Here is a 14,211-nt window from a genome sequence, read left to right on the forward strand (position 1 = left end):
TTTTGTGCGTTTAAATCTGTACTCTTTAAATCTTTACATTTAAATCCTCTTTTTACAGATGTTTTACAGGGGTATTTTTAAACTCGCTCTTGAAACCGATTTTGAAAGAGCTCTTGGAATTTTAGCTCTTAACCATTTCTTTTAGCGCCCATTCTTTGGGAACCATTTTATAAATTAATGTTGTATACATAATTTTTTTTTTTTTGCAGTTGTTCTTAAATTTATGAGCGTATATGAGCGGATAAAAAAAAAAAAAAAAAAAAAATTAGATCTATTAATACGGAAAAGAAATATTTGAATTGCCGTGGGAATAAAGAAAAATGATTACGCAATATAGAGGATAGTATAGAAACCGTTTTTCCTCCTATTCGACGAGCACGAGGAAGTTTGCCTTTGCCCCGTGAATCCGATATGCATGAATTTCCGCTATGACGTGCAGCTCTGCCACTGAGTTTCTACGCGGTTAGTACTTTTGAACGTATTTACGTACATTTGGCGATTGGTCCACTGGCGTACTCGTAAGGTCGTGCGGTCGTCTATCTGCATACGCATGGTTGATGTTGATGGGCGCCTAACCTTATATACCCTAAAATTGCATAACTGGGAAGGCATAGTAAAATAGGGCAAGCACGGCAAAAAAAACGATTAAACAACGCAAATCGACAAGCGGGAAGAAAAGAAAATTTCATCTTTAAAATGTAGAGATGAGAAATTGCGCTCAAAGGGTCAAAGGCGAAGAGAGTTTTATTTCCCCCCCTTTTTGTACGAAGCAAGGAGCGTACGTGGTTAAGTAAAGGTACACGGGCGAGTAGAGCCCAATTCCCATTCTGATAGAATACGGTCGTCGAGACGCAGCGTGTGCTTCTAATCGCAGCTCCGAAGGACGGGGTAGTCAGCATGTTACTTACGACCAGAGGGTAATGTTCACATGGCAGAAGGGAAATATGACCTCGAGCGAGCTGAGCGGAGAAGGCGCGTGCGCGCTGGGTTCTGAACAGAAGGGTGAAGTGCAACTTAGAGAAGCGCAAAGCGCAGAGGTACGTAAGGATGGGTTACAAGGCGGGGGAAGACGATTCGATGAGGCGTCCAACCTGGACGATGGAGATCAAGATTCTCCAATGAGGGATGCCAACTCCATGGAGGGGGTCAAAAAAAGATACACCAAAAAAAAAAAAAAGAAAAAATCTATTTTTTTTCCATTCCTAAGTGAGAAGTCAGCTAAGAAGAAGGATTGGCGGGATGGAAATATCATATCGATTTTTGTGTTTTTCCTAGTGCTGTATATCGTAAGGAAGGGAATTAACGATCTGCAGGAGATGAAGGAAGACGCAACCGATGGGGAAAACTATAGCGGAAACGATTTCACGAGTAGTGGGAGAAAAAAGGGGGGGTCATCCCTGAAGCCATATTTCAGCAGAAACGGAGATAGCGAAAATTTCCCCTTTGAAGACGACGAATTTATTTATATCCCCAACAGGAAGAGCGACAACACAATACGTTTGAAGAATGTCGCAGGCACGGAAATTATAGACAACAATTTTTTAAGCGTGTACTCTGAGAATATGAAATATTTGAGACAAACAAGTTTGAATTATTCCCTTCACCAAAGAGCGCTGTCCACAGAATGTTACGTCTATTTCAGGAGTTTCTTAAAGCAAGCCATTTCCCCACACAGCTTAACGAAAGCTATAAAGATCGACAAGGAGTATATTTACCCATGGGATGTCATCACGCAAGATGATGTAGAGAAAATTATCGAAAATGCAAAATTTTATGGGTTCTTATTCACGTGGTTTAAAAATCATCGAAAGGCACAGAAGGTAGATAAGGTGACTTTGAAAAGGGAAATGCCTGTTTTATCTCCTCGATTTGTAGAGAGGCCAGATATATATACGCATTTCTTTAAAAAGAACAATGTAAAGGAGCCTAATTTTTATGGAATTCACTACACGTGGTTGGGTCATGCCACCGGATTGGTTGTAGTTGATGGGTTCAAAATATTAGTAGATCCCGTTTTTAAAATTGAGTTGTTAAGTTTGAAGGGAATAACCAGATCGCTCATTAATTGGGCAAATGTAAAAATTATGGGAGGCTTAGGAGAAAGGATAACAAGGTCTCCATGTAACATATCGAATTTGCCTGACGATCTACATGCAGTGTTTGTTTCGCATAATCATAATGATCACATTATGGAGGAAGACGTTCGAATACTATGTAAGCTGAAGAAGTTTCAGCATGTGTTGTGGTATGTACCAGAAGGTACAGCTAGCTTTTTTATGCAAGAAGGTTGTAAAGCGGCCAAAATTTTTGAATTATCATGGGGTGATGAGAGATGGATTTCTTGTTGGATTTCGCACAAGCAATTTAAATGTAAAGATGGTATTTGGAACAGTAAAAATGCAGATAAGGAAGTTTTTAAGTATAAAATAATTTATGCTCCTACGTTGCACTGGTCAGGTAGGAAGGATAATCTTAGTGACATTAATCACTCTCTTTGGGGATCTTTAATATTAAAGGGTCCAAAGCATAGATTTTATTTCTCTGGAGACACAGCTTACTTGAAAGAAAATTTCGAAGAATTTAAAAAAATCGGACGATTACATGGCCCGTTCCACTTAGCCGCAATTGCTATAGGAGCATACGAACCGAATAATTCTTTGAAATATCATCATGTGCATCCTTGGGAATCGGTAAAAATATGGAGAGACATAAAGGCAGAAATGGCCATTGGAGTTCATTGGGGTACGTTCCGCTTATCAGCTGAGGAATTTATGCAACCCAGGGATGAGTTAGAAGCGGCCCTATTGGGAGTTGGCCTGAACACCTTACGTAATTCTATCTTACCTTTCGAGAAGAGAAAAATGGAAATACTGAAAAAGTATGCCATTAAAAATGACTATGAAGAGGAAGAAGAAGTGGATGACTTGAAGGACCTCAAGGAGTACTTTTATCCCCCCACAGATGAAAACGCACATGAGTATACAGACAGTTTCCATTCGCTTTTCTCTAAAAATATGAACCTCTTCTATAGTGACATTGATAAAAATTATGTTAAGCATATGTACCAACAGAAGAGGCTATATGGATCTACGTACAACAGATATAAGCGAGCTATGTTTTTACGCAATTCGAAGAAACTTCCAAAAAGTTGGAAGAAGCTGCTTCTAAATTTATCTATACGCTTTCAAACCATTTCTATTGGGGGTTCTATGGAGGTAATTTCTAAGGAAGACAATACCATATCGATGACCAGGTCGACTGAATATAATGCCATGCAGTACGAGCACTACACCTTTCCCAAGTGGTACAACGACAAGGAGAAAGAGGAAACCCTAAGCCAGAACTCCCTTTCGTTGGAGGATTTGATGGATTTCCACATAGTCAATTAGGTGTACCCCGCAGGGGTAACTACCTAACAGAGAGAGGGTTAACCCTTTAGTTGTGTTTGCAATACGATACCCATAGCGGGCGCAATTTTGTTCAGAGGTGTCAACTCGTTTATAATATTGTTCCATTTAGCACCGCTGTGACGCTCCCATTATGCCTCTTGGCGACCATTTGTCGCTTTCCCCTTTTGTGCACACATATTTCGTTCACGCCATGGTGTGTGCCCTTTTCTCATTTATTCCTCTTTACCGTTCCGTCATGTTGCGCGATCTGTCCGCCATGGCTCATTTTCCTTTTTTTTTTTTTTTTTTTTTTTGTTTTTCGGTCGTGATTCGCGGAGCGTTTTTGCAAGTGGCTTTGTTATCGTGCGCACCGTTTTGTTACTCCTTAATTTTGCTTCTTTGCCGCAAAGCAACGGTGTCGCGTTAGCCCTATGCAGATTTACTTTTTTTCTCACTGCTCCCTTTTGCCCCTTTTTAATTTCCCTTTTTAATTTCCCTTTTTCATTTCCCTTTTTAATTTCCCTTTTTCATTTCCCTTTTTAATTCCCCTTTTTAATTCCCCTTTTTAATTCCCCTTTTTAATTCCCCTTTTTAATTCCCCTTTTTTGTTTGGAACATAATAGCTTTGTGGTCGTCTCTCGGCGCCTCTCTTCAATATCCCAGTATATATATGTGTCCATTTCGCGAAAACGAAGAGTCTTCGCATACGTGGTTTTTTTAAAAAAAAAAAAGAAGCGGTGAGCACAATAGAGGCATTCTGACTGTCCCTACAAAGGGAATACCCCCCACACCCGGTGCGCCATTACACCATTTTTTTTTGATTTATGCAAGGGGGTGGTGGTTCTATACTTAAATGAAGCGATGTATGTACGCTGTACGTATAAATGTGCATTTACATGCGTGGACATGTGAGACCATATGTAGGATCATTCGCACGCGCTAGGCATGAAAGGGGAATTGATAATCGGGGGATGTCGGCTCATGCCCACCATCGTACAGGAAGTGGAAATAGTGGGGAATTCCTTTTATAACATCCGAAGCGATGAGCCCCCGGTGATACTTTTTAAATTCTTCTCTGCATATATATTTTAAGAAGTAACTACCACAAAAGGCCGAGAGTGCATCCAGACATTCGTTCTGTCCATCTGTGGAGTCCACATGGAATGCCTCCTGCAGAGTTGGAGAAAACTTATCCTTCTTCTTCCTTGCCCAGGAGAGGAAAACGGCTATCAGTCCGGTCTACAGGTGGGTAGGTATTGTACAGCGAGTGACTATACATACATATACATATACATATACATATACATATACATATACATATACATATACATATACATATACATATACATATACATATACATATACATATATATATATACACATATACATACATATGTATATATGTATATATGTATATGTATATATGCACATGCGCATATGTGCAAAGGGCAATGCAGGCACGCCGTACTCACCAGAACGTCGCCCAGCCCAGCCAACCTCTTCAAACACGGGTCCTGAACGGAAGAAACGAAAAAAAAATTCCTAGAAATAAACACATCGTAAAAACCCTTTATCATTATTTTGGGACCATGAAACATTTGCATCAAGGTATGACCCTGATGAACAATTTGATCCGTGGTTAAGTCTTCAAACTTCAAACTCTGACCATCCTCCGTCAGAAGAGAAATAATTTTCTTGAATTCATTTTTATTTGGGGTAAATAAACAATGCGGATAATTTTGTATTAAAGAAAAAATATCCTTAGTGGTTAAAACAAATTCAATAATATCTGCGTCGAGAATTAGGAAGATGTTTTTTTTTATCATTTTTTTTATTATATAGCTGAGGCAGTCGTTGGTCACCTCATCGATGGACCCAAGACCTGGCCCCAAAACACAACAATCAATTCGATTGGCCAAATAATGTGTGCATTTTTTTAATTCTTCCCCTGGGATTTTGTTTATTTTTGATTTTTGGCTGTATAAGTATGGGTAGACAATTATTTCCGGACTGTAGCACTTGAGGGGGATCCCATTTTCCTGTGCTGTTATAACGAAGGATAAATCAGCTCCAAGTTTTAAGGCGCTCATGGCTGATAGGAAGGGGGCACCGCTGTATACTTCGTTTCCACCGACAACGCATATTTTTCCTCCGCATCCTTTGTAGTCCTGGAGGGACAACTCCGGCACAACGTACTGTTGGAGGCGGTACAGTGTTTCGTCTTCAGGGGGGGGGGAAAGAAAATGGAAAAATGGAAAAGTGTATATAAAGTAGTAGAGTGAGGAACAAATGACATAGAAATAAAATGAAAAATATCGACCAAATGAGGCATGTATCTGTGTCCCTCTGTGTGTGGACAATTTGTGCTACGCTTTCGTTTCGCTCCTTTGATTTATTGGGACTATTTTTTTTTTTTTTTTTTTTCAACTGTTATAAATGTTCATAAATTTTTATCTACTTTTTTTTTCAATATTTACGAGTTTTTTTCACTTTTTTTAATTTTTTTCATTTGCGCTGTTACTTGGGAGTTTCCTATTCAAGTGGTCCCTAGACAACTGCGGATCTGCACTGACAGAATATTCCTCCATGGTTTAGCGCTTTCTTTGGAGGTAACGAAAATAACGTGAGGGGTGGAAAAAAAGGCTAAGTGGAAGGAAGGAAAACCCTTTTTCTTTCATGCAACATGCAGTCGCCTATTTAAATACAAACAGTTGAGTGAATTGGCGAGCTGCATTCTTTCGTGTCATTTGATAGAGAATGGAAGATTATCATGGAATTTTGATAACGGTGGATATTCGAAGTGAACAGGGGGGAGGAAACACACACGTACGTTGGTATTCACGTATCATCCAATTGTGGTAGCAGATGTGTGTGGGGGTGAATGGGGGGAGATCCCCCTCTTTCGTGGTTTAAGTGGAAATTCTATGTGACCTGCGTTGCGGACATGCACAAATGTGTCGAGTAATATTTTTTTGTTTTTTTCCCTGCAGGGGGGTTGTACAGTGGTGTTAATGCACAAAAGGGTGTTAGCACGATTGCACGTTTTCATGTTTGTATAATTTTTTTTTTTTTTTTTTTTTTTTTTGCCCCGGGATGATATGCCCCAAGAGGGAATAAAAACAGTTCAGTTCACGTTAACCTTTGGCCCACATTTGGGGGGAGCGAATTTTTCTGATTCTATTGACCAGATTGAATTTGTGGAGTGCCATTTAGGGGGTACTTTTCCTCCTCAAAAAAAAAAAGAAAAAAAAAGAAAGAGAAAAAGAAAACGCAGCATGTTGAATAAGGCGTTATTTGTCCCCTTTTTACATGTATCCACAAAGTTGTTTCTTCTTTTTTTTTTTTTTTTTTTTTTTTTTTTTTTTTCTCCCCTCGCGGGTGGGTTGCTGCTATGCCGTAGAAGGGGTGAATTTAGTCAGTGGTATTTTTTTTTTTTCCTGGATCCTTCATCCCCGTTTGGCGCTTTTTTTTTTTTTTTTCTTTATGTTCATTTTTTCTCCCCCCAACTGAAGCAAGAATAAAAAAAAAAAAAAAATACGGCTCGGTAATTTAGCAAATGGTATTTCGCATAATAATTGCAGAGAAGGGGAAAAAAAAAAAAAAAAATATATATATATATACATATATATATGAGCGAACAAACAGATTTGCAAAAAAAAAAAAAAAAAAAAAAAAATATATTAAGTCACGAAGCAAACAGAAGAATAATTTTGCGTGAATCAAACCCTTTGTATCATCTGCTTTTTTTAGCAATTACCAATTTTTTTAATAAAAAGGGATTTCCCATTTGGAGCATTAACACTTGTATGCTTTTTTACTTCCACGTGGTTTTTTCCATTTATCCATATCCCCATTTCCTCAACCTTCCCGTTCATCAAAATGTTTAACGACCAGAAAGTTTTAGTCGACATTTACATCCCAAGGAAATGCTCGGCAACATCAAGACTCATCCACGCCAAGGAACATGGAGCTGTTCAAATTAACGTTGGCATGGTAAGGAGCTCACGTGGAGTGAAAAAATGGAGCGGCTAAAACTGGAAATTGAGAAAAGAGGAAAAGAACAAATATGAATATTTTAACCGTCGAGAAGAGCACAACCCCGCGTTTATACGAACTCCTGCTTGTGCTGTTGGGGCCCCACGAAAAATGGGCTTTGGGGGTTTGTAGTGGAACTGTTGCCAATGAGAGGTTAATAAGTTTCGCTTAACATAACAAAAGAGGGAGAAAAAAGGAAGCACGAAAGAAAGTGGAAAAAAAAAAAAAAAATAGAGTTGCACGGAACTCCATACCATCATTACGCATTGTGAAGAGCTCATTCAGTAGCGTGAACTGCCATATAAATAGTTGTTCGCATGTTTTTACATGCCCACACACGTATACGCAAATTGGTGAACACGTATTAAATGTTTTTTTTTTTTTTTTTTTTTTTTTTTCCACCCCAACACACAGGTTAACAAGAATGGAGTGTACACAGGCGAGACGGAAACCTTTGCCATTGCTGGCCACGTCAGACAGAAGGGAGAATCGGATGCTTGCATGAACCGTCTCCTCCACGAGAAGAAGATGTTGTCCTTCCCAAATTAGGGAGATTGCATGAAGGCGAAGAAGTAAAAAAAGTAAAGAAGCATGGATGTGAAGATATGTGAACAATTTCTCGGACATAGCCGCCTGCCGTGCGGTTGAAGCGCATGGCCATCTGCCAGGCCATTTTTTTCATTACGCTGGTACCCCTATTGCATTATTTTAACATTTTCTTTTTTTTTTTTTTTTTTTTTTTTTGCATATATTTTTTCGCAAATTTTTTCCTTTTTGGGGTTTGTGAAGCATATATACTGTGTTTTCCCGCCCAATGCAACGTCCATTCTGCGCGCTCGTCTGACTTGGCGGCGCGAATCGAAAGACAAAGAAACGAAAACCGAATAGAGAGAGATTAAACGCGTGGAAAAAAAAAAAAAAAAAAATGTGCAATGAAAATTTCTTCACAAAGGTGTGCAGTATGGAAAACTGACCTGAGAGTGTTGATATTATTTTATAAACAAAGGGAAGTTTATGCGGATGGACAAAAAAAAAAAAAAAAAAAAAAAAAAAAAGAATGAACGGGAGAAGGTACTAATATGTAGTACTTGTTTAGCATGTCAATCTGTGAGGGAACACTATCCCAAAATAGTCAAACACAAAACGGGTACGGATTCACTAAACAAGAGGAAGAAGAATCAAAACCCGATGTGTTGTAACCACTGCTTTATCTTCATCGTGTGGAGTCCCTTCACTTCTACATAGCCAATGTGTTCTCTAACGGGTGCTTCGCATATGGATCTTAGATGTTCCTTGAACGCCTGGGGGTAAGAGAGTTGGAAGAAATGTTTTTGCAGCCCTTAAAAAAGGTGGACATGTGCCAGAAGCGGTATTCCCCCGTGTTGGCAGACAGACATATAAGTGTATATGCTGAGGAGTGTAATGTAATTATTCACTCAGGAAAAAGTCAATGACAACTAACCTTTATGTCGCCATATATGTGTCGCACAACAGTCGTAACAATCGTTCCATGTTTCCTTATCTTGGGGTAGACGGGCAAATTCCCAGAGGTCGTCCTGCTGACCTGCGTTGAGGGGAAAATGGTTATCCAAACAGTGTAAGGCGGCTAGGTGGATCTTACAAATCGTTGCGAATAAAGTACTGACGAAGGGGGAGGGGCATATAGATACGAAATGGACAAGAGAACAAATAAATGAAGGATGATGGATTCCCTCTGTATGGAACCTACCTTAAAAGGGAAGTTAAAGGATGTTTCATTTTTTTTTTTAAATTTGGACTGGAGGACACCCCTTTTGGATACCAAAGAAAAAAGGCTCGAGAGTGTTACCCTCCTGTTAATATCTGTACATTTAAAAAAAGGGTAGCCATTCATCGTTCGTACTGACGGAACAAAGGAAGGGGGGCTGGGGTGGATTTTTGGTCAGAGGTCAGTGTATGCAACTGAATAGGGGTGTTACAAATGGGTCCTTCCAAGGGCTCTTCTTGGTAGAGCTTTTAATGCATACTTGTGGGTCCCTCTGCGTGGCTTTTCATATTTGTTCATTTTTTTTTTTTTTTTTTTTTTTTTTTTTTTTTTTTTTTGTGTGTTGCCTTCCTCATGGTTTGCAAACGCGTATAGAAGTATGAAGCAATTTTCTATTCTGGTGATTCAAAACCCGGTGAGTAATGGCATCTTCTTGTTAGTGCACAGTGGGGGGATTCGGAAAATGGCATAGGTACTTTTTGCCTCATCTTGGAGGTGCAAGGTTCCGTGAAGAAGATATCCATTAGCGCGTAGGATCCCCTCTTGGAATTATAACATTTGTAATTCGAATCAAGTAAATTTTCCACTACACTGTGTTATATACATGGATGTAAATTTAAACTTTACTTCCTCACTGTGTTCACACCTTTTCGAATCGGACGCAGGCCCGCACCGCCCCTTCACTTCAAAGAAGAAACAGCCCGTTGACCTACGTTCATTATGCTCATAATTTTGTGCAGGTCATTTTTCAGCGAGGCATATTCGTTTCGAAGGTGTTCAATTTCTTCATCATTTCTAATGTGTATTTCGTTGATTTGGTTTACCTGGCCATGGGGGAAAAGGAAATGTGGAGATTCGTTTGCGGATGGCACTGTCACTGTTGTTGCTATTCGCACTATGAACGGCGGTGTAATTTTGACGGGATGAAATGCGGAGAGCGCGTTGGTCCTTCCCTCAGACGATTTTACCAGTCGACCGTGCTTCTTAATAATGGCCAGAGGGGATAATTCCTTCTTTTTCTTTTCGTCATTCGTTGTGAGGGTTTTCCCAATGTGACATCTTGGAGCATCCCCCGGTGGAGACTTTGCCCCGTCCACTCTGTATGCATCGTTGAGGACACCAATTGCAATTTTTTTTTTGTTTTTATTTTTGCCAGACGAAAGGGAATTCTTTTTCGTGCCACCACTCGTAGAGACGCATTTATTTTTTAGTGGAGCACAGTCATCTGTTCCGTCTGTTCCGTTGGGATATTCGCGTTTGTCCGTTTTCGCATGTTCGCTATCCTCGAGGTTGATTTCTTTGTGTGTTAGCGTAGGTTCCTTGAAGTAGACGACGCTTCCGTTTTTTGGCTTCTTCCCATTCTGCTCATTCTTCTCGTTGTGCCCCTTCTGATCGACACCATCAGAGGTATAGCTGAGATCACCTTTCGAATTATCATTATTCGTGGCGAGGCAAAAGACCTCCCCCTTAGTGTCGAGCGCCCTGTTGATATTACTCAGGATGGGATCGTTCTTAATTATCTGCTCGATATCATTCTTCCTTATTTTATTTTTTAGTAGACTTTTTTTTTTTATTTCTATTGAATTTTTTTTGAATTTGAACTTTGACTTGTAGTACGAGTCACTGGAGTCGTCATCGGACAGGGTCTCCGGGGCCTTTTCCTTCCCGAGGTCGCTCATTTTGTGCAGAAGTGCAAAAGGGTGGGGGATGCTAACCGGTTGGGTAGTTCACCCGTTTGGGTAGTTCACCCGTTTGGGTAGTTCACCCAGTTGGGTAGTTCACCCAGTTGGGAGGTTCACCCGATTGTGATGTTCACGACGTTGACAGAGAATATTCTAACACTGCAATGGTTCGCTCCACACTTTGGAGACTCACCAGGGTTGCGCTGTACCATGTAAGGAGGTACCATTTTGGATTGTTTTTCATTTTCATTTTTTCTCTTTTTCCTCGCGCAATGATAACTTAAAAAGCTCCCCCTCCCCCTATTAACTTAACCTCTTTTAGCGCGCAAGAAGAATGTCACATTTTGTGCATGAAAAAAAAAAAAAAAAAAAAAAAAAGACACCACGTGGCATATTATCAGCCAAATGAGAAAAAAAAAAAAAAAAGTTAACCACTTAATTGAGGAAATCGTGTACCAATCGGGAACTCTAAAACGATATCCTATATCCTCCCCCCACACGTATATGAAACAACACCAAATGCACCTCTGCAATTTTTCTTTCAATATTTGTACCTATACCTGAGGCATACTTTTTTTATTAACATTTATTTTTGTTCTTAAAAGTTATTTCGATATGCACATGCACAAATATGTGTGTAGCGTGAATAACTTATAGGGCGAAAAAAAAAAAAAAAAAAAATTCCTTTTCAGCATAAGGAAAGTATATCCATATGTATGTCATAAAACACCTTCGCATTTACATGTGAAGAATTTTTTCTTTTTTTTTTTTTCCAAGGATGTTGTTCTCCCTATTTGGCCAAAGCGTGAATGTTATATTTGTGTGCGTCTGTGTGTACAAGGTATATTTATGGCTCTTTCGTTCTTCCTTCGGCGTTGGCGCTTCAAAACAACAGCTGTAGTGAGGTCGTGGAAATTACCTCGATCTTTGTCTCATCTTTCTTCTCTTCTTTTGCAATCGTCTGGTTCTCTTTTTCTTCCACTGTGAGGAAAAAAAAAAAAAAAAAAAAAAAAATTACAATGGTGTCGCGGCATAAGTGGCGAATGTAAATCTCATTTGTACTTCTACATCGCCTCCCTCGCATAAACATGCAGTAATGACAAAACTCTTTGGGGAAACAGAAACACAATGTGCCGAGAAGTTTTATTTAAAGGCATAAGGAGAGATGGCACTAATATGTTGGTTCAATGTGGTATCCACGGACGATACAAAAAACGTGTTGAATGAGAAGCAATCTTTCCAATGTAAACACAGTGAAGTAACGCATTTAGCATTCCCCATTAACTCTTTCTTTATTTTATTTATTTTTTCTTTTCTTCTCTTACCTTCCAGCGCATCTTTGCCCTTGACTTCTTATAACGACTAGCCCCATGTGCCATGGTGACTTTTTTGAATTGGCCTTTTGAGGGGAATTAAAAAAAAAAATTGAAAAGATATTTTCTTCTTCCTTATTTGACCCTACTCAAATGGATATATGTAACTTCCTCTTAAAAGTTTTGTTTTTACGAAAAGTTGTTCACTCTTCTAATTCGTTTTGTTTTTGGTTTAATTTTTTTTTTTTTTTTTTTTTTTTTACTTATAAATTTGTTTTTTGGATTTATTTATTTTTTTTTTTCTTAAAATATGTAGCCAAATGAGATGTTCAAGTGAGGTGTTTTTTTTTTTTTTTTTTTTTTTTTTTTTTTTTTTTGCGCCGTATTTGCTACTCTTCGTATTGCTTTTCATACCCCCTTCTTTTTTCTTTGATAAAAGTATTGACAAAAAATAAAAAAGAGCCCTCAAAGGGGAGAGGGTATGTCGTGGGGTCAATGGCGAATATTGTATTGCCCCTTGTCGCCGCTTTTAGGACCGCGCAACGGGTATCACGGAGGAAGGGGAACTACATATGCCAACCACACTGGGCTCATAAAAAATATGTACCACCGTATGCAGCGAAGGAACAGCATGGTACCCCCCACAATGGGCGAAGATCATCATTCTACTGCATACATATATTTATAAACGCAAACACTCAGGGGTATATTTTTCAGGTACGCCGCTACTACTTGGAATGCAGAACCACTACCCCGCTAATTCCGCATTCGACCAACAATATATTATAGCACATCGTGACGCACCATGGTCCGTGTACATGTTGATAAAGCCAAGTGCGTATAAGTTAGTATACACAGAGAGTCGACACCCCCCCTCCCCCCTTCTCTGCAGGGGCTTTTGTATAGCTTTAAATTTGTTTTGGTACAAAAATGGGAAAATAACTATAAAAGGGGAAACAGGAAAAAAAAAAAAAAAAAAAAAAAAAGAGGTGCGCAATAATTTTGTACCTTTGCATTTTTTGCGATAGCAGGATGGTTTGCTACGCCACTTTGAGTAAAAGCGAAGGACCAGCGAAACTGTGGTATTTTATTATGCATCCCTTGAAGGATATCACAAAAAAAAAAAAAGAAAAAGAGAACAACAAAGGGGGAGGAATGACCTACCAGTGGGGATAGCCCATCCCCTGGGGGGAATGCGATACTGATGAAAAAACCTTCGCAAAGGTAATGTTCCACAGGCAAATTACATGAAGATTTAAAAAAAAAAAAAATTACCAATGGAGCTAACTGATCAATGGGGTTCCATAACCAAAGCGCATAGGAAGGGATGAACCGAACCCACTTTTCAGCATTCCTAATGTGAAAATTTCTTACTTCCCTTTTGGTGTATAATTTTTGGGCCCAAGTCCACCATTTTCTGAACCCTCTCATTGAATCCATCTTGTTGCTACCTTGTATTTTAGCAGAACAGGTGGAATATGCCTACGGTTAAAAAAGTAACAAACGAGGTGTAGCTGCACCGCGGAGGTGCTGCATATGAAGGGTAAATGAAATTTCCACCATTGGATGCGAGCTCGGTATGTCGCGCCCAAGGGAATGGCAAAACGTGGAAAAAAGAAAAAAGGAAAAAAAAAAAAGAAATGCAATAAAGGGGGGTGTGGCTATAGAAAGGGAAGAAACACTGAAGCATCGTTTGTACGTATATGTATCTATGGTTATTTGGGTGTATATTCTCCATCACCTTGCATGTGTGTGTGTGTGAGTGACTCTCCTTTGACCATCCAAAAGTGATCACCACCCCATGTGATATGTGTCGCATTTTTCCGTTACACCCATATTGGGCACCACATGAAGATCAACAACTGCAATGGAGGAGGTAATGACATGTGGCACAGCCCAAGTTATTCCTCTACCCGCCCCCCCTCTGAGACTGTGTAATAGCTTTTCCTGAACCCATACGATAGCTGCAATAATAGCGCGTAGGAGAAATGTTTTATTCCTTCTGTGCATAAAGGCCGGACCGGGGGGGGGTCCACCCTTATATCATG

General features: G+C 39.5%; 6 protein-coding genes across 6 annotated transcripts; 2 read left to right on the forward strand and 4 right to left on the reverse strand.

Annotated features, from left to right (window-relative positions):
* Window positions 1-920: 920 nt before the first annotated feature.
* Window positions 921-3,389, forward strand: PKNH_0941700 (oocyst capsule protein Cap93, putative; the record flags this gene model as incomplete). Its single annotated transcript, XM_002259405.1, has 1 exon — window positions 921-3,389. The coding sequence occupies one exon, from the start codon at window positions 921-923 to the stop codon at window positions 3,387-3,389; it is 2,469 nt and encodes an 822-aa protein (XP_002259441.1).
* A 939-nt stretch (window positions 3,390-4,328) lies between these two features.
* Window positions 4,329-5,977, reverse strand: PKNH_0941800 (ATP-dependent (S)-NAD(P)H-hydrate dehydratase, putative; the record flags this gene model as incomplete). The annotated part of the gene is made up of 3 exons (XM_002259406.1): window positions 4,329-4,628; window positions 4,862-5,610; window positions 5,911-5,977. The coding sequence occupies 3 exons, from the start codon at window positions 5,975-5,977 to the stop codon at window positions 4,329-4,331; spliced, it is 1,116 nt and encodes a 371-aa protein (XP_002259442.1).
* Window positions 5,978-7,268: 1,291 nt separating this feature from the next.
* PKNH_0941900 (40S ribosomal protein S21, putative) lies at window positions 7,269-7,973 on the forward strand (the record flags this gene model as incomplete). The annotated part of the gene is made up of 2 exons (XM_002259407.1): window positions 7,269-7,382; window positions 7,839-7,973. 2 exons carry the CDS (start codon window positions 7,269-7,271, stop codon window positions 7,971-7,973), a joined length of 249 nt encoding a protein of 82 aa, XP_002259443.1.
* A 629-nt stretch (window positions 7,974-8,602) lies between these two features.
* On the reverse strand, window positions 8,603-9,297 carry PKNH_0942000 (uncharacterized protein; the record flags this gene model as incomplete). The annotated part of the gene is made up of 3 exons (XM_002259408.1): window positions 8,603-8,725; window positions 8,887-8,988; window positions 9,154-9,297. The coding sequence occupies 3 exons, from the start codon at window positions 9,295-9,297 to the stop codon at window positions 8,603-8,605; spliced, it is 369 nt and encodes a 122-aa protein (XP_002259444.1).
* A 551-nt stretch (window positions 9,298-9,848) lies between these two features.
* PKNH_0942100 (conserved Plasmodium protein, unknown function) lies at window positions 9,849-10,847 on the reverse strand (the record flags this gene model as incomplete). Its single annotated transcript, XM_002259409.1, has 2 exons — window positions 9,849-9,992; window positions 10,137-10,847. 2 exons carry the CDS (start codon window positions 10,845-10,847, stop codon window positions 9,849-9,851), a joined length of 855 nt encoding a protein of 284 aa, XP_002259445.1.
* A 918-nt stretch (window positions 10,848-11,765) lies between these two features.
* On the reverse strand, window positions 11,766-12,229 carry PKNH_0942200 (60S ribosomal protein L41, putative; the record flags this gene model as incomplete). Its single annotated transcript, XM_002259410.1, has 2 exons — window positions 11,766-11,831; window positions 12,176-12,229. 2 exons carry the CDS (start codon window positions 12,227-12,229, stop codon window positions 11,766-11,768), a joined length of 120 nt encoding a protein of 39 aa, XP_002259446.1.
* Window positions 12,230-14,211: the final 1,982 nt, after the last annotated feature.

Source organism: Plasmodium knowlesi, assembly GCF_000006355.2.
Source record: "Plasmodium knowlesi strain H genome assembly, chromosome: 9".
NCBI classification, from domain to species: domain Eukaryota; phylum Apicomplexa; class Aconoidasida; order Haemosporida; family Plasmodiidae; genus Plasmodium; species Plasmodium knowlesi.